At 42.4% G+C, this 18,874-nt stretch overlaps 2 protein-coding genes across 2 annotated transcripts; one reads left to right on the top strand and one right to left on the bottom strand.

Annotated features, from left to right (window-relative positions):
• Positions 1-184: 184 nt before the first annotated feature.
• On the bottom strand, positions 185-3,568 carry LOC310865525 (cytosolic iron-sulfur assembly component 2B-like). Its single transcript, XM_083774672.1, has 5 exons — positions 3,299-3,568; positions 1,884-1,963; positions 1,459-1,584; positions 1,105-1,150; positions 185-659 (listed from the first exon to the last, which is right to left on the bottom strand). The coding sequence occupies exons 1-5, from the start codon at positions 3,420-3,422 to the stop codon at positions 556-558; spliced, it is 480 nt and encodes a 159-aa protein (XP_083630798.1). The 5' UTR covers positions 3,423-3,568; the 3' UTR covers positions 185-555.
• A 3,221-nt stretch (positions 3,569-6,789) lies between these two features.
• Positions 6,790-17,692, top strand: LOC310865760 (lamin-B3-like; the record flags this gene model as incomplete). The annotated part of the gene is made up of 13 exons (XM_083774968.1): positions 6,790-7,022; positions 7,828-8,016; positions 8,359-8,515; positions 9,385-9,510; positions 10,133-10,303; positions 11,975-12,100; positions 12,913-13,133; positions 13,593-13,812; positions 14,392-14,499; positions 14,872-14,988; positions 16,105-16,215; positions 16,619-16,665; positions 17,638-17,692. The coding sequence occupies 13 exons, from the start codon at positions 6,790-6,792 to the stop codon at positions 17,690-17,692; spliced, it is 1,881 nt and encodes a 626-aa protein (XP_083631094.1).
• Positions 17,693-18,874: the final 1,182 nt, after the last annotated feature.

Genomic DNA, 18,874 nt, shown 5'->3' with positions numbered 1-18,874 from the left:
ATGCTTAGCGGGAGCTGTTCCGAGACTTGTACATGGGTACACATAAGACTATGTAATACAAGTGAAGTGAATCACATTGCGGGAACATTGCTCAGTCACAAAACACAATTTGTTAAAATTTGCTATGACTATTACATATTATTATTTTATGCATGTAGATATTTAGATAGACAGAAAAATCCACGTACAAACTGTATGTGGTTATCCTTTATTATGCATTTAATGCATCTTCATAGTTGAAATCAGAAGGGCAAACACAAATGACACCTATGTTTCAAGTTCAAATGTGCTGCATGGCCAATGAAACGATGCCATGGGACAAAGTAATGCATGGCCAATGAAACAACGCCATGGGACACAGTAATGCATGGCCAATGAAACGACGCCATGGGACACAGTAATGCACAGAGACTATAGTTAAAACTGAAGCGGTGAAAACGAGTGGATCCTGGGTTCTCAGAGATGATTGGTTGTTCACTGACGCATTGGTGGTCAGCCATTGGTTGACCATCTCCAGAAGGTAAGAGTTCCCCAGATCTCACTGGCATGCAGTTGTCATTGGTGGTGGTTCGCCGTCAGGCATTGGTTGACCACCTCCAGAAGTTGTGCGTTCTCCAGAGCTGCTGCTACTCTCTCTTTATCTGCCAACTGCTTGTTCACTGAAGAAAGAACACACAACGTGGAGAATTATAATCTAAATGTATATTAAATTAATAATAACAGAATGTAGAGAATTACTATCTACTGCATATCTATCTATTTAGGACGACCGTCGAGCCGATTCCACTCTATGGCTCCGAGACACTAGCCTGGCTCCAGCCCTGAATCGCTAGCTGTCGTTCCCTGATGCCATTGCTAGGGACACATGCATCAGTACGCAGGAACTGGGGATGGCAATGAAGGACCGGGAAGTCTGGCATGGCATTGTGAAATCCATGATCTCGAACCACGGTCGAAAAATGATGATGATATCTATCTATAAATGCACCAAGTCTCTGTAGGTGTGTACGTCTAACCGCTCCATTGACTTCAAATTCCACACACGCGTTCCACACCCCCACAGGGAGTGCATGCAGTATATAAGAATCATATTGTGTTTCTTACCTGCATCCTCTGTGGCGTGCGTCCCTGGCGTGATGTTTACGTCAATCTGAGGAAGAACCAAACACACTACTAATGGACAGTAAAGCAAGCATTTACAATTGATTTCAGATTTCCAGACAGCAGGTCTGTGCATTTGATCTTGAACTGATATGAACTCCTAAAACAATGCAGTTGTTTATCCTGTACTGAACTCTCTGTCCCGATTGGATAAAATCAGTTATTTAACACAACAAAAATACACTTTACTAAACTTTACTTATGTACATAAATGCACCTGTTAGTCTATAGGTAGCACAAGCTTATATTCTGTAGTGTTAACACACCAATGTGTGTGTACTGTGTACACACACATACTTTGAACCGGTCCGGCAGGGAGCGTAGCAGCTTGACTTTGATTGACAGGCCAATGAGCGTCGCCATGCTACAGTGCGGGATGGTGGGAGTGAACTCTACATCCACTGAGCCCTCTGTATCATTCACCTGAGAGAGAGAGAGAGAGAGAGAGAGAGAGATATGGTACAGCTGTTGTTTATTTGTTAAAAAAACTAAATGAAGAGCCCGTTTGTAGTGGGCCGGTGCTGCAGAAGCTCTTTCCCCTTTACATTTTTATCCCACGATTATGTATCCCATTTTTCACCCGGTGCCAATTGCCTAAATTGTAATCCTGGGCGCTACTCTCTCTCTGCCAACCTGGGGAGAGGCCCGAACGGAGTGAGCAGGTCGCTAAATTCTTATCACCAGACAGACAGACAGACAGACAGACAGACAGAAAGACAGACCTTGACTCTGCATTGCTCCACCACATTCAGTTCTTCCAGAGACAGTGGGTGTTCGGGGTCGTTGATGGATTTGATCAGATGTAATCCAGTTAAAGATGTAAATGCTGACATGACGATGAAACTAGTCAATGTAATTGATTATTTATTAAAACTGATAATTGAATAAAGACGTCAATTTTTGGGCACGTCATTATAGGCAAACACTTTTTTCATGTCACAAATTGCGAAAATATAATAGGCAATTACAAGCTCACTAGATCTGCTACTGTATATATTTTCACAATTCTTTAACGCTTCTCGGTTTATTCAAAGAAAGGAAAAAGAATAAACACTACGAAAATAATAAAATATTGCTGCCCGAGGGGACATTATAACAGAGGATATCCTGTCACTAACATGGACTGTTTCCCATTCATAGAAATGCGTGCTTCCAAACTCCAGCACTTAGAAAAAGAATCACCTGCACAGAATTTCTTGACAGAAAGTAGCTCATAACATGTCTACGGTGGATTTCTATTAAACAAAAGCTCAGCAGATTGAAAGAGGATCATTCAAGCTTTGCCTAGAGCTGCAATGTTGGTGAGTTTAAAGTCGTTTAATACAAGCAGATCGCAAACGCAATTTGGATGAGTAGGGAGTCAATGGAGGGTACCCTCCATTGACTCCCGGATGATGTAGAGTTGCAAATACGTATTGCAACTTTACATCATCCCATTATAAACAATCTAGAGTTGCAAATTGCGGGTAGTATGACACCATGAAGATTATGATAAACAGACTTCACTTAGGCTACTATTTACTGATTATTACCAGTTATCATTTTTATGAACCAGATTATAGCCAAGAGTCGAGACAACTTATTTTTGTATAACAAGTCTCTATAAAAGACAAACTGCTGCCTGCCACCTATACACACCTGACCAGATCGATAAATTCGATATAGGCTACAACCTGATCAAATCAATATATAATTTTATATCAAATCATTATACACCTGACCATATCAATATAATACACAATATACACTTACATTATAACAAGTTGTTCCGATCATCGGATCATGTCAATATATAGCTATGATGAGATGTGATCATGTAACTCTGTAGCCCTGGTCCAGAGCTAGCCGCAATTTGCAACTCTAGATTTCTTTATAATGTGATGAAACTAATCATCCCATTATAAAGAAATCTAGACTTGCAAATTGCGGCTATAGACTCGCTGTAAGCACTGGACCAGGGCTATAACTATGCTGATCATTGACTCATTTGACTGTAATTAAATACAATTACTATAATAATCAGTAACATCATTAACTCTGATTAGCCATGGCAGCTTTAAAACCAGTATAATAGAATAGCACGCATGCTAGATGATAAAAATAATAACAGATTGTTTGATGATCATAAGAAGGATATCGAATATCTCTCTCTGGTCGATGGGATCGTGCACATCTTCATCTTCGTCATCACCCGTTAGCAGTCTGTCGGCAGAGCGAGAGAAGATGTGAGGGTTGGCGTTGCTCAATTGAGCTTCCATCATCACTATAATATAATACGTTTTATTTGCACACAATTAAATGTCTCCTGGATTCTCCTGGTCACCACTGATGTAACGTTACTTCACCACTGACTGACTGGATATATAAGTGTGCTCACTGCTCATGTTTACATTACATCACAGGAAACGCTTCCTCAATACGGAAAGCCTTTAGGGTAAAAAAGAAAGTGTGTGTGTGTGTGTGGTAGTTTGTTGTACAAGGTATGTCCAGCAGATGTCAGCATAGACGCTCATTTACACCCAGGCTGCCCTACAGCTGTGCCAAATAAAATATGAATGAAGTGTTCGTATTCCTGGAAAAAGTACTCGATTTGTTTTACTTTTTTTTTTTTTTTAAACATATGTTTATTGATTTATTTTACAGTACAAAGAAGTATTTTCAAAACAATTGACATATATTTCCCCCCCCACACATCCCCATGGCAGCACAAATACAAATAAAATATTATCACGAAATGACAATGACAATAATACGAAATAAATAAAACGAAAAATAAAACGAAAATAAAACACATTACATACAGACACAGTTAACCAAACAAATCATTTGTTTTACTTATTAGTTATTAAAGTATCAATACTTCAATGTAGAAATACTCTGTTTTAATACAAATACAAGTCTGTAATTCAAAATGTACCAAAAGAAAAAGTATTAATTACTCATCATGCAGAATGTCTCATTTCAACAAATCTATTGAAAATAGCAGATATACAAGTCACATTGTGAGCTTGCAGAGCCTAGGCTTTAGGATTTATAAGTCGTTTTTAGAATCTTCCTCCTCAGGAGCATATCCACGGCTTCCCAAGCCGTGCATGCCTAGTCCCACTATAGGCTGAGGAAGAAATGCCACTTGACAGTTTTCAAATCAGCCTCATGGTGGCGCTACAACAGGCCAAGTTGCGTCTCTCTCTCACACACACACACACACACACACACACACACACACACACACACACACACACACACATATCTGCTATTTTCCAGCATAGGACCGTTGCACAGTGAAGTATAAACAAGGCTAAAAGAGCTGCTGTTTTCAAATCGCTAAAAGGGCTGAATTAAGTGGTTAATGTACGCTTTGCAATAATAATCAAAGTAGCTATAGTAACTATATTAACGTGAGATTTGCATCACATTATTGCAAGCCACTGAAGCCAGACTGGCGGATGTGCAATGCTTTGTACGTATTTGTACTTTGAGTATTTCCAATTTCCAATTATTTTACTTCTGCTCCACTAGGCCTACATCTCAGAGCCAAAATGTGCACATCTACATATTGCAGTATTGATCCTACTTAAAAGGATCCCTGGCTAATAAGACAAATATGCCTTAAAGCATTATACTTGCCCTCTATAACTAAAAATAAAGAAATAAAAACACCTTAAATATTTTATTTCTTTAATAATTAGAGAATCTTTCACTCAATAGGAACGGCTCCCATCGTAATTTGATTGATTGATTGATTGATTGATTGAAGTATGGGCCGTGTGGGCATATGACATCGTCAACTTGGAGTAGGAGCAGTTCCTATTGAGTGAAAGATTCTCTATTTATGAAATAAATAAAATATTGAAGGTGTTTTAATTTATAATGTTTTTGTATAGAGGGCACGGGCCACGGGCACGTATAATATTTGGCTTATTTGTCTTATTAGCCAGGGATCCTTTTAAGTAAAACATGTGAATACTTTTTTCCACCACACTGCCCATTCTACATATACTGTGAAATAAAATCAATCAATCAGTCAATCTCCTCCACGCACCTGTGTCGCCCTATAAATGCAGTCTCGTGTTGGTGACGTGTACCCTCTCCATCCATTCACTGTTATCTGCTCCTCTATCTGTATCAGCTGAGCTGAGTGTCCTGTGGTCCCAACTCCCAAACCGGCCGCTACAATAATAATACCACAGCGTTTCTGTAGCCTACAACTGTTTCTGTGAGTACATTACATTCCACATAATTTTTATATATACGGGTTTTGTTTGCGTAAAGGGGCTTCGATTGGTTGGGGTCGTGTTTGTAAACGCGCTCTGTTAAGAGTCGATTCTGCTGCTCCAGATTTGCTGTTGCAACAAATGAATACCCATTAACTTGTTATAATATCAAACCGGTTGCCCCGAATTGTTAACTCGCGCTTCGGAGTCTTTGTGCAACGTATTAGTCTGTATTTTCCCAATATGAAAAGTGTTTTAATCACGTCTGTGTCGGATTCTGTCGGACGCTCCCCATATAGTCTTCAATGGGCGGCGGTAACTCGAGGGGGCGCTTCCGGTGAAGCCCGGAATTACACGCAATGTAAACGGGAAGTAAATGAGGGGGAATAAACTTTGTTCGGCCACAAACGAGATTAAAACTCATACATATTAAATAATATGGACTAATACATTGCATAAAGACTCCGACGGCCGAGTTATCATTTGGGGGAACCGGTTAAGCACATAATCATGTTTTTGTACATACACGGAGAATCAACGGGCTGTACTGGTGACTGTGCACGAAGCACTGGCGGTGCAGGCCAACACTACCGCAGTTACGAAAGTAAAAACTCGATAAAAATGCATCTATAATGCGTTATTTGAGTGTCTTTTATCATATCACCAAGGCTAGAGGCGGACTAGAGCACTGGCATGTCGTTTTGGGTTTGATATTAAGCAGAAACTCAGCGTTATTAGTTTACGTTTATTTTGAACACAATTCTGACGTTCTAACCTGCATTTTGTGTGTGAAGTGAACCGCTGCCGGTGTAGGCATGTAGCAAGCCAAGCTGTAGCATCATATAGCTCTGGTGGTCCATAGCAGAGTGGTTCTCAACCATGGACTGTAAAAGTTCTCAACCATTGGTCAGTCCAGTGGTCCGTGAGGGGGTTTTAGGTGGTCCCCAGCTAAATGATGGAGAGTTTGGTAACCAAATGGACCATTATAGGTCTTTAATTGAGTCTCGAAAGCGTGAAATGAAGCTCATTAACCATCAAGAGTTAAATTATTTTGCTATTTGAAAATAGCCGATCTACAAGCTCAGTGTTGTGATGTGGCACATTGTGCTTAAGTAGATCTACCATTTTCAAAAGATTTCTATACATTTGAAAACTTCTGAAACAGAAATGGGACATTCCTCATAATGAGTAGGCTACTTAATACTTGTGGTACATTTTAGTGCCAATATATTGTACTTTTTACATTGCAGTAGGCTATTCATACTAAGGACTATATATATAATTATATATATATATATATACCTCCCCTCCCCTCGTAAGTAAGACATGAGTTTTTCCACCACTGGTTTTTAACACGTTCTAAAGTGTTTTGTGGTTGCACTGCTTGCAGGTGTAGCACCATCGCCATCTCATCATGGCCTCCTCGCCCTCCTCCACCTCCACCCCGTTCACCTCCAGCGGCCGCTCTTCACGCTCCGCTCCCCGGTCCTCCGGTGGCCGTGCGTCCTCCCATTCCTCCCCGTCCGCCACCGGCACCGGGGTCAGCCCGGCTCGTCTCTCCCGAGTCCAGGAGAAGGAGGAGCTGCAGCACCTCAACGACCGCCTCGCCAACTACATCCAGCGCTCCATCGAGCTGGAGAGCCAGAGGTGAGATTGATTGAAAACTAGGGTTGTTCCGATCACGTGAGTGGGGGGCGATCACCCAAAAAAAACGTGATCGGGACATCCGTATTCCGTAGTATCAATATTATACATCCATATCATGATATTAGACTGGATATTGTGATTTTGGATATTGTGATATGGCATAAGTATCTGGATCGGGAGCAAATTACATGTGATCAGGACATCCCTATTGAAAACTTTACTAACAGTTTGCAGAAACGGGCACAGGAAAGTTCAAGTCTGCTAAGATGATTAAAACCTAAGAAAGCACTAGGCTTGTTTCCATTGTGGTCCTTCATATTCAATTCATCAGAACATTTAGTGACAAATATACAGTACTATGCAAAAACAACACAAACTGTTGGAAATCATTTACTTTTATTTCTACAGGGGCTAGTTTTGAATTGCAACCACCCATAAGGGCTCTTTGAGAGCCGTTTTGAAGGAGAGTAGGGATTCTATACACATCGCTCTGTTTTTACTAAAACTACCGTTTCAGTGGTCACCTTATCACCTAAAACTGGAGTATGTACAGTATAGGCCCTTAAATCCATCTCAACCTATCAAAATGTGCTAGTAAGTGTGTTGTAGGGGTGAGTCCAAGCAGTATGTCATGACTGTCATGAATTCTCTGTCTCTAGTGCCCTGTTCTTAGATTGTATTGAATGTTGTTGTTTTGTGTATTTTTTACTATAATCTGGCTGCAAACCAATTTCCCGCAAGGGACAAAGATAACCTTGAACCTTGTACAGTAGCCTGGAGTGACTAGTTTGTTTTTGCATGTCAGGTCGTCCATGGCGCTGCTCCTCGACGAGAACGAGGAGTCGAAGACCCGGGAGCTGAGCACCGTGCGGCGGCTCTATGAGACGGAGCTGGCCGACGCTCGCAAGTCCCTGGACGAGACGGCAAACGACCGGGCCCGGATGCAGATGGAGGTCGGAAACCTGTCAGAGGAGCTCACCAAGCTCAGAGCCAGGTGACCGATTCTAACCGTTTGCGAATGGCACGTTCCATCAATCCATCCATTGAATCCATCTTACTGCTTATCCAAAGTCTGCTTGCGGGGGCAACAGCTCCAGACTTCCTCTCCACACAACATTAGTAACTTTCAATGTTCCATGAACTAAACATGGTGAACAACGTTACGTATCATTAATGTGGAGGAAAAAAAAACTGTTTAAAATTAAATAACGGTTTGCAACAAAAAAAGCACATTGGTGTGATTTATACAAATGGTGCTAACCACTTCAACTCCGGTCAGAGGCCAAAGTCTCTTCGCCAAAAATAGCCGATTTTACAAGATTTTCTTTTTTCTCAGGAACCAGAAAAAGGAGAGCGACCTGGCTCATGCTCTGACTCAGTGGAGGAATCTGGAGGAAGCGTTCAACCAGAAGGACGCAGACTACAGCACCCAGCTAGCGAAGACCAAGAGGTTGACCACTGACGTTGATGAACTCCAAGCTCAGCAGAAACATGTATGTAATGCATGTCTTTTTACCAACTTTCCCCAGTGCTGTTAAAGGGTAAGAGCACTTTAGCAGAGGTTGAGTTGTGTACATGCCTTGCCATGATGCAACTCCAAATGTGGAAGAAAGTTTAAAAAAAAATTGCTCCATTGATTAGAAATTGATAATTCAAAATATGCTCCTCATTGACTTACATCAGGGGTATTCAACTTAGATTTGGCCGGGGGCCACAACTGTAGAATGATTGTGTGTGGGGGGCTGCAAAATTTGTGCGTTCTCAAAATGCATTTTGTGTTCAAACGCAAAGATTTATGTAATTTGTGCACAGTATGAGCACAGGGTGATATGTCTACAAGTATGTGCTACCTTTAAATAGATGTAGACCTATTTGACAGTGCACATAATTGCCTTGACATTAACTGACGAGCACACACACACACACACACACACACACCAGCAGTACTCTAGTCTAAAGTGACTGGTGTCTGTCTCGTTTCTCTCCAAAAGCCCTTGCATATGATTAAGGATTACTGTCATTATGATAATCTCACTTTATATCGCACATACCATACCTGCAACTTTCATTAGCTCTTAACCCCCCACACTCTTTTAGTACATAAAAAAAAAAAACCCAAACTAAGATGATTCAGACAATATAGAGCATCACCAAAACTTATGTTTTATTTTAGTTTTTCTTTTTAAATGTTAATTTCCTGTTTATATTACAATTTAAGATCTGGATCCACTGTTTCACGGATCCAGTCCAGGTTTTCTTCCTAATAAAAATGGACCTAAATAAAACCTGAACCCATTGCTAACATTTTTAAAGATGCTTGGTAATAAATAAATGACTAATTGTATTGTGTTACGTGTGTTAGTTGGATGCAGTGTTGGCGGACACCAAGACCCAGATGAACTCTGAGATGCTGAGGCGGGTGGACATTGAGAACCAGATGCAGACCATGAAGGAGTCGCTCGACTTCGAGAGAAACATCGGCAAGGAGGTACGCCTGTCTTTCACCTGTATTACATTGATCATTGATCATGGTCGAGTCGGTCGACTGTTGTCCTCTCTGGACTGTTCTGACATCATTCTGACGTCTGCATAGACTCGAAAATGCGTCAATGTAAAACTAGCTGTTGCAGGTATAAAAACAATACAGATTCCGCAACATCATGACATATTTACCTCAAACTGTATGTATCGTTTACAAACTAGCTGTCAGAGATTCTATCCAGTGTGTAATTAGTTTCCTGCCGTGCGAGAGGGCAGTTTCGCCGGGCATGGCCGCTATGTCGGACCTGGGAGTTGGAGCTGTGACGCACGCATGCGTTCTGCAAGTTATCTCCATATTACAGATGGGATGGTTGTATTGTCAAGCAGCAGTTGGTAGGGCCGTTCCTATTTAAATTTCTGTCCCACGATGTTTGTAACCCATTTTTGTTTTTCACCCGGTGCCAATTGTAGTGCTGTAATCCTGGGAGCTACTCTCCCTCTGCCAACCTGGGGAGAGCCCTGAACTGGGCTCATGCTTCCTCCTTCAATGCATGAGGAGTGAGCCAGGCCACTTGTGGTAGGACGGGCCATTGCAGCATCATCTGATTATTTCTATTGTGCGCGTGCAGGAGATTCACGAGATCCGGCGTAAGCATGAAAGCCGCCTGGTGGAGGTGGATTCAGGAAGGCGTGCAGAGTTTGACACCAAGCTAGCCGAGGCCATGCAGCAGCTCCGCCAGGAGCACGATGTACAGATCGGTCAGTACAAAGAGGAGCTGGAACGCAACTTCAATGCCAAGGTACGAGAGGCACGCACGCACACACGTGCACAGAAACGCACATACACAATACTGTAACTGCCAATGCCAAGGTACACACAGCAACGTTAAAGGACAACTTTGTTTGTTTTTCAAACTGGTTCATGTTTTAGGTTGGAGGTGACAAACTGACATATTGAGCCTACAACACAGTATGGTATCTCGCTAGTATCCCCCTTCACATTCAGTAGATCCCATGTTTTGTGGCCACATGTAATTTCCTGGGGTCTAGTAGGACTAAAGTAAATGATAAAGAAAACGCCAACATTTTGTCAAATATTGCTAAAACGAAAGCAGCAAATGAATAAAAACACTAAATACTTTCTCTATACAACCTAGAACATGAACCTTGGTGGAACAAAAAAAAAGTTGTCCTTTAACTCTATCTCTACCGCTAGCTGTTAGCATAAACCCCAGCTCCAGGGGCCAGCATACACGCTCACTTTAAGACGACAGTGTTTGCCCGCCCCCCACACATTGTTAGAGTTAAGTGCCTGTCGGCTCAGGATGTGAAGGCTACTGCAGATTTCCACGAGGTGTACACATACATGGCTGTGCTTACTTGTTGGAACGACGCGAGATGACATGGCCTTGGCCTTGCATACAAACACGCATCACACTTTTCTTCCAGATTCTTTTAACCAACTCTCTTTCGAATGTTTTCAGTTTGTTACTTTAACAATTATCTTTCTAAGCTCTTGTGTCAAGGAGCCACATGCAGCAGGCATTTTGTGCAGGAAAACATTAGAGCACAAGGCAGTGCAGTCAGCCGAGGCAAGATGGCGGTGACGGCAGTAAAAGAGGTAGTCAACGTGACGCCGTGTTCACACTAGTGGCGACAAAGCACCGCGCTACGAGCTGTTTTCAATGGAAGTCGGTGACGAGAAGCTTCAAACTGATGCCCGGCACTTTATATTTTGACTTAAGACTAGTGGCTACAAATAAGTTCAGCTGGCTTTGACTTTGTTCAGTACTCCAGTTTTTCATTTACACATTGTGGCTTGTGCAACGCTGATCTTTTGGCCCGACCGTTCACACTGCATTTGCAAGTGACTAGATCGGATCACAGAACTTTGTGTTGCAGCCTGAATCAGATCTGTGTCACATCTAGATTGGAATCCCATTTATTTAAATAAGTCTAAACACAAATGAGTCACATGGAATCCGATTTAGATCAGGTTACTGCGTTCAGACTGAGACGGATCTCCTGATATTAGTTTTTGAATCTGATTTGAAACCACCTCTGAATGTGGCTCGAGTCGCATTTGTAAAAATCTGATTCCATGTGACTTGTGTTTAGAGTGGACTTATTTAAACGGATTCCAGTCTGGAGGTGGCACAGATCTGATTCAGGCTGCCAGTGTAAATGGGGCCTTAAACGGGGTTAAACTTGGAGACAATGTAGCTGAAAAGGCGTTGGTTGTTGTGTTGTCGCCACTATTGTGAACGCCGCATTAAGAAGTGAAACCTAGGCCAGAGAGTCTGTGTAAAGGAAGACTGACTGTATCATGTCTGTTTCCCAGCTAAAATGCTCAATGATATGAATCCCATCTTGTCACGCACACAAATGTATTTTAGTTTTGAGTGTTTCAGAAGCAATCATTGATGTGTATATATGCTGTATGTTTGCTTCCAACCCTCTGCGTACCGCAGCTGGAGAACGCCCAGCAGACTGTGTTGAGGAAGGGCGATGCCGTCAACGCCACCCAGGATGAGTTGACCACAACCAAGGTCCGCATGGAGACCCTCAGCGCACAGCTGCAGCTCTACCAGAAAGAGGTTGGTAGCCTAAACCAGGATAGACGGGAATAGTTGTAAATCTGGGACATTTGTATGCAAAAGTTCAAAACATCGTACTAGTGCATGCTACATTAGACTTAGAAGCTCAGCCAAAGTATTTCAATTTTTCAAAACTGCACAATAATTTAGAAACTGTAGATCACAAGGGCTATGCAGGTAGATCACATGACATGCCCCTAAAAAAGTATCTGACACTTGAATTAAGGTGACTTGATTCATTGATCAAAAAGGGCCTGTCAGCTCAAACCCACAAAGCAATGTTTTTTTTTTCGAGTGTTGCTGTGCACAAACGCCAGTAGCATTACAGATAAATACAAAACTACTTATTCCAAGTGCATTTGACTTATATGTAACACCAGTATATATACAGTAGTTTAAATATGGAATATAATATTCCATATTTAAACTATTTTCAGCAATGGTATAATCTTTTTTCAGTAGGTAAAGGTAGGATCTTGTTGAGACAGTCATTTTGAAAGTAGCTCTCAGGTCAAAGTGTGGGCATTTTAAAATGTGTGATGACAGAAGGTATGCACGTGACATCATCGTACCCGGACGTTATGTGGGAACGCCTACCGATTGGCAAAACTACTTTCTGGCCTTGACAGCCAATACATTCAAACAGAAAAGTCCTATCTGACTGCATTTAAATGACCTTCAACAACATTAAACTCACTTGCATTGGCAAAAGGGGGGTAGGAGTTTAATACTTCATCCTACTCCTTTTTGGACATGGATTTATTATTTATTTTGACGTTTGAAATGCAACTCATCCATTCTTCTGTGTGCAGAAAGCGGCCCTGGAGGGCCGGGTCCAGGACTTGGAGCGGATCCTGGACAGAGAGAGGGAGCTGTGGAGCCAGAGGCTGGCCCAGAAGGAACAGGACATGCAGGGCATGCAGGCCAAGATGCTCCGACAGCTGGAAGACTACGAGAGCCTGCTGGACGTCAAGCTGGCGCTGGACATGGAGATCAACGCCTACCGCAAGATGTTGGAGGGAGAGGAGCAGAGGTAATGACCTCTGACCCTGGAGGGAGAGGAGCAGAAGTAATGTTCTTTAACCCAAATTCTAATACCCAGAATCTCGGGTATTGGAACACTTGCTCACTCGCACTCGATCGCTCCAGCCTGGCGGTGTTGTGGTGAAATTGGTGACCTGCCGAAATATGTGACCATCTTGACAAATTAAATCAAAACTAAGCTATGATGACAAACTATGACAAAACATACTGCCAAGAAAATGGCCGCTCTACAAGCTCAACGTGTCGCTGGAGACTCCCTTTTTTGCTGAGTGTGCGTGGGAATCGATGGTCGCTGATGGGGCTTTTGTTTTACAGGTTAACTCCACAAAAACAGGTTAGGGTTAAGTTTAGGCATAGTTTTTGTGAGGTTAGGGTTAGGTGTCACTCTCAGAAAAGGGCAGATCTAACTGTACAAGCTCACAACATGACACGTTCCCATGTCTTCCAGACTGCAGCTGTCGCCGAGCCCCGCCCAGCACTCGACGGTGGCGCGGACGCACGCGCACGGTGCGCGTAGGCTGAAGGGGAAGAAACGCAAGATGGAGGAATCCAGCGGCGGTACGCCGGCCTACAAGATGTCCACCAACTCCACGGCCTGCGGTCCCGTCAGCATCGATGACGTCGACGTAGAAGGCAACTACGTCGTACTGAAGAACAACTCTGACACGGTAAGATGCTCCGTCAACTGTTGTGTGGATTTTGCGCCGTATGGTTGCAACTTACTCCGTATGGTTGCAACTAGGGATGCACCGATGTATTGACCACATATCTGTATCTGATATTTTGCCGTTATCAGTCAGTATGTGCAAATAAAACTGACATTAACCGATGGCAGTAGCCAATCTTTATCTGTTGTTGATAAGCATACATTTTTGCGTTGGCTACGTTGGGGTGTGTGTGTGTGTATTTGTTTCCCCTGGCACAAAAGGGGGAAATAAAAACTAAAACTTATATCTGTATACTTATCGGCATCGGCTAAATTGTTATTTTAAACATCTGTATCGGCCAAGAATTTCCATAATTGTGCAACCATACGAAAGATGGAACTAGGGATGCAACATCTCAGCTACCTGGTCTCTACACTCTCCGTCTCCGGTCTAAAGCAAAGACTGAAGTTTGTCATCAGTTCTGGATGATTATGAATGTTTAAACGTAACAAACCTTGTTTTAGAAAAGAAGAAATGTATTGGGTTCAATTCTGTCTAGTTGGTGTGTGTTAACCCCTAGTCGCCTGCTAACATTTCCAGGAGCAGCCACTAGGGGGATGGGTGGTCAGAAGGACTCACCCGAGCATGGAGAATGTGTCCTTCCACATCCCTCCTTCCTGTGTCCTGCACGGAGGCCAGACACTCACTGTAAGTTCTACTGTACATCATTGTACTGGCACTCACTGTACTCTTCTAAGTTCTAACCCAGTGGTTTAACTCTTTTCATATCAAGGTCTATTATTTATTCAGCATTTGAGCCATGGAACCACCATTTGATGATTTTGATTTAGCCTCTCAGACCAAATATGATGTTTTCCTTGGAATGATTTTTGTCCACAATTCCATGCTGTATTGATGTTGGTACCATAAGAGTCGTAACAAGCTAACTCTCTAATTGCATGGACATCTTGTAAATTAAGTAATGCAGATCTGCTTAACAATACTTTAACTCTTTTGCATAATGGGATTTACTGTAATGCTTAAGAGTTGTGTGTGTGTGTGTGTGTGTGTGTGTGTCAGATCTGGGCAGCAGATGCAGAGGTGGAGACTGACCTTGGGAACATGGTCATGCAGGGTCACACAAGCTGGGGTCCAGTCACTGATGTAAGGGTGATCCTCCTCACCCCCGACCAGGAGGTAAGGTTAAAACGTTCACTTAATCCTTTTTGCAAAAGAAAATATATGTTAATGACGTTTGACAACTACATGTTGTCTCAGTAAGACAGCCCTCCCCCTATCCACAAGGAGCTGTGCACCAAAGCATTATGGGAATTGTAGTCCAGCAAGGAAGTGAGCCCAGTGTCTATGACATCAGACACTGGGCTCACTGCTAAAATATCAAACCATATATTACCCTCAGGAAAGTGTTAAAAATCTTCTAAACCTCATTAAAGTATATTGTTTTTGCAAAAAGGGTGAAGTGTCCCTTTAAACTTAAAGGTTTCATGACCTCATTTACACCCAAACAACCTGAACTTTATACATTCAGGCCCCTTTTCCACCGGTTGGTTCCCAACGGGAACCGGTTCAGTTCTTAGTCCAGGAGCCAGGGCTCCAAAATTGGAACATTAATTATGAATTGAGTGGGTAAAACCATACCTAGATTATCACCATGGAACTTCCCCAATTGAGTACTTATTACAAATTAAATGTTTTTAAATATGCAAATGAGGCATTATGTAGGAAAATATGCAAAATAATAGAAAATATGAAAAAGCTACTATTGTGGAAGTGTTATCATGTATTAATTTACTTGTATTGATCCTAGTATAAACAATTTAATATAAGACTAGTTTTTCCCACCAATTTTGGAGCTCTGGCTCATGGACTAAGAACCAAAAAGAACTGAACCGGTTCCCATCGGGAACCAACCAGTGGAAAGGCGGTCTCAATGGATTTCTGTAGTTTTCTGAACCCTTTTGAGCTGCAATGAAGAGGCAAACATGCCTCAACAGTGACATCAGCTGGCAAATCCCTATGTCATATATATATATATATATATATATATGGGATTTGTGGAGTTTTACCACACGCCACAGGCAAATCAGAGCACTTGTTTGAGCCAGAAAACTACAGAAAATCTACTAAATGTTAAGTTCATGTTTTTAGGGTGCACTTGAGCTCAGAAAACCATCTCTCTTGGCGCAGTGAGCCGCAGCCGCGACACGCTCGGGAATCATTTGTAGTCTATCTAACCTAATCTATGTTAAAAACAAATCCGGATCGTATCTGCTCTTCTCTGCTGACATCCAGGAGACAGCGGAGCGCCATGTGGTGTGTGTCCAGGCCACGGGTGAAGAGGAAACCGGCATGTTCCGCGAAGAGTACATGGAGGGGCATGATGTACAGCATTTAAGGAGACCGGTAAGCACTATGCAGAGTACATGGAGGGGCATGATGTACAGCATTTAAGGAGACCGGTAAGCACTATGCAGAGTACATGGAGGGGCATGATGTACAGCATTTAAGGAGACCGGTAAGCACTATGCAGAGTACATGGAGGGGCATGATGTACAGCGTTTAAGGAGACCGGTAAGCACTATGCAGAGTACATGGAGGGGCATGATGTACACTTGTACAGCATTTAAGGAGACCGGTAAGCACTATGCATACATGGACGGATGTGATGTACAGAGTTTAAGGAGACCGGTAAGCACTATGCATACATGGACGGATGTGATGTACAGAGTTTAAGGAGACCGGTAAGCACTATGCATACATGGACATACATTACCACTGTGCTCTGCTCTGGTGTGATATCCACTAGGATCAACAATACTGTAAAAGTAGTGGGTCGCACTCAGAGTGGCAAGAGTGAGTTGGGGAAGAGACAGCGGAGACGGCACTTGTTTCACCTGACGAATATGACTGATCATTTCTTGTTTATATGTCAGATAAACGTTTCAGCTATCCAGCAAGTAAATAATAATGTCAACGCACTCTTGCAACTCTGAATGCGACCCATTACATTTATTAAGGCATGCACATAAAGCCACCCAAACGTAAACACATTAAACTAATCTCTAAAGCCAGACTTATCGCTTCCACGATGTTCGAATGCTACGTTTGTAGTTCCGCCCCGTAAAGGAGAAACTCGTCTGCTCTTGAGATCAGAAGTATTATGCAAACAAGCACAGTGCGGCATTCACAAAAATATATGGCCAGGGAGATGGCACAGGACATCCATTTTATTTTGTACTCCTCATCGGAGCTTCCGAGGTCGACTGTTAGGCGGAAGCGTTTGAAAATTGTGGAAGTTGTATCTCGAGACTATAGGCATCAACAACAGACGGTGGTTGTTGGCAATCGAAATGTTGACTAATTTCCACTGTTTACCGTCCCCTGCTGCGTGCTGTGAAGCCAAAGAAAAGGAAATCAATCTGTGACGCGTGTTCTGTGTCTTGAGGTTAGTGCAGGGGGACAAGCAAGCACTCTGCTGTAGTATGATAAGCGAGGAGGGCTGGGCTTTGCTTAATTGTCTTCACAGCATGTATTGCCCCCCCTTCCCCCTCAAGTGTAATAGATTTTCCTGAAAAATGTCAACAGAACTAACTCATTCCATGTGGTTTTATTACATTCCATGATTTTTTTTTGTTGCCAATCAATAACCCCCCCCCCCCCAATGCTGTGCTGCATGTGCTATTTTAATGGTCATTGCTTGTCAATCAGTCCATGTTGGTGTTTATTTAGTTTTAGTCAGTATTTTTGAGTAACATACCAGTCGTAGTTTTAAATCGATACGTCCATGTGTCTAATGTGTTGTATTTTTCTAGGTTTCATCTGCAGAGGCGAGCTGTGCCATTATGTAATATTACCTGGACCCCCTTCCACCTCGCACTGAATCTTTGTTACCTGGATGGGCTGCCTTTAGCTTTGGAACTTTTTATTCCTTGTGTGTGAACATATTATACAATTTTAATGGATGTTGTTGGTTTGCATAATAAAGATTTTTCTAACGCAAATTCTGTTCATTCATCCATCGTCTTGCTGCTTCATTGGAACTGCAGAGGTGTAACGGATTTAGTGGCATCTTTGTGAAAAAGATTAGTTCTAAATGGATCCAACCATAGAGCTTAGATCCATTTAGAACTACAACCATGGAGGTGTGGAACAGGTGGCTGTACTCTAAACACAATGTCCTGTTTCACAAGTTTTTAAATGTATAAGAATCATAATGAAAATGGCAGATTTATTTATTAGATAGGCTATTGTCAAATCAATGGCCAAAATGTATATATACAGTGCCTTCGGAAAGTATTCACACCCCTTCACTTTTACCACATTTTGTTTTGTTACAGCCTCATTTCAAAATGAATTAAATTCGTTTTTTTCCTCATCAATCTACACACAATGATGAAGTGTAAAGTTTTCTCACATATTTTGTTAATTTATTAAAAATAAGAAGCTGGAAAAACACATGTACATAAGTATTCACACTCTTGACTTATACTAAGTTGAGGCACCTTTGGAAGCAATTACAGCCTTTTTGGGAATGATGCTACAAGCTTGGCACACTTGAATTTGGGGTATTTTCCCCCTTTCTCTGCAGATCCTCTCAAGCTCTGTCAGGTTAGACGGGGAGCATCGCTACACAGCTATTTTCAGGTCCTTCCAGAGATGCTCAATGGGGTTCAAGTCTGGGCTCTGGCTGGGCCACTCAAGGACTTTCACAGAGTTGTCCTAAAACCAATCCTTCGTTATCTTAGCTGTGTGCTTGGGGTCGTTGTCCTGTTGGAAGGTGAATCGTTGACCAAGTCGGAGGTCCTGAGCGCTCTGGAGCAGGTTTTCATCCAGGATGTCTCTGTACACTGCTCCATTCATCTTTCCCTCTATCCTTCTCCCCACAGCATGATGCTGCCACCACCATGCTTCACCGTAAGGATGGTATTTGCCAGGTGATGAGCGGTGCCTGGTTTCCTCCAGACTTAACGCTTGGCATTCAGGCCAAAAAGCTCTATTTTGGTTTCATCAGACAAGAGAGTCTTGTTAATAATGGTCTGAGAGTCGTTTAGGTGCCTTTTGG

The sequence above is a fragment of the Protomyctophum parallelum genome (genome assembly GCF_964188405.1).
Source record: "Protomyctophum parallelum genome assembly, chromosome: 10".
Taxonomy (NCBI): domain Eukaryota; kingdom Metazoa; phylum Chordata; class Actinopteri; order Myctophiformes; family Myctophidae; genus Protomyctophum; species Protomyctophum parallelum.
The sequence above is the reverse complement of the archived record's forward strand: the minus strand, read 5'-3'. Positions and strand labels throughout refer to the sequence as shown.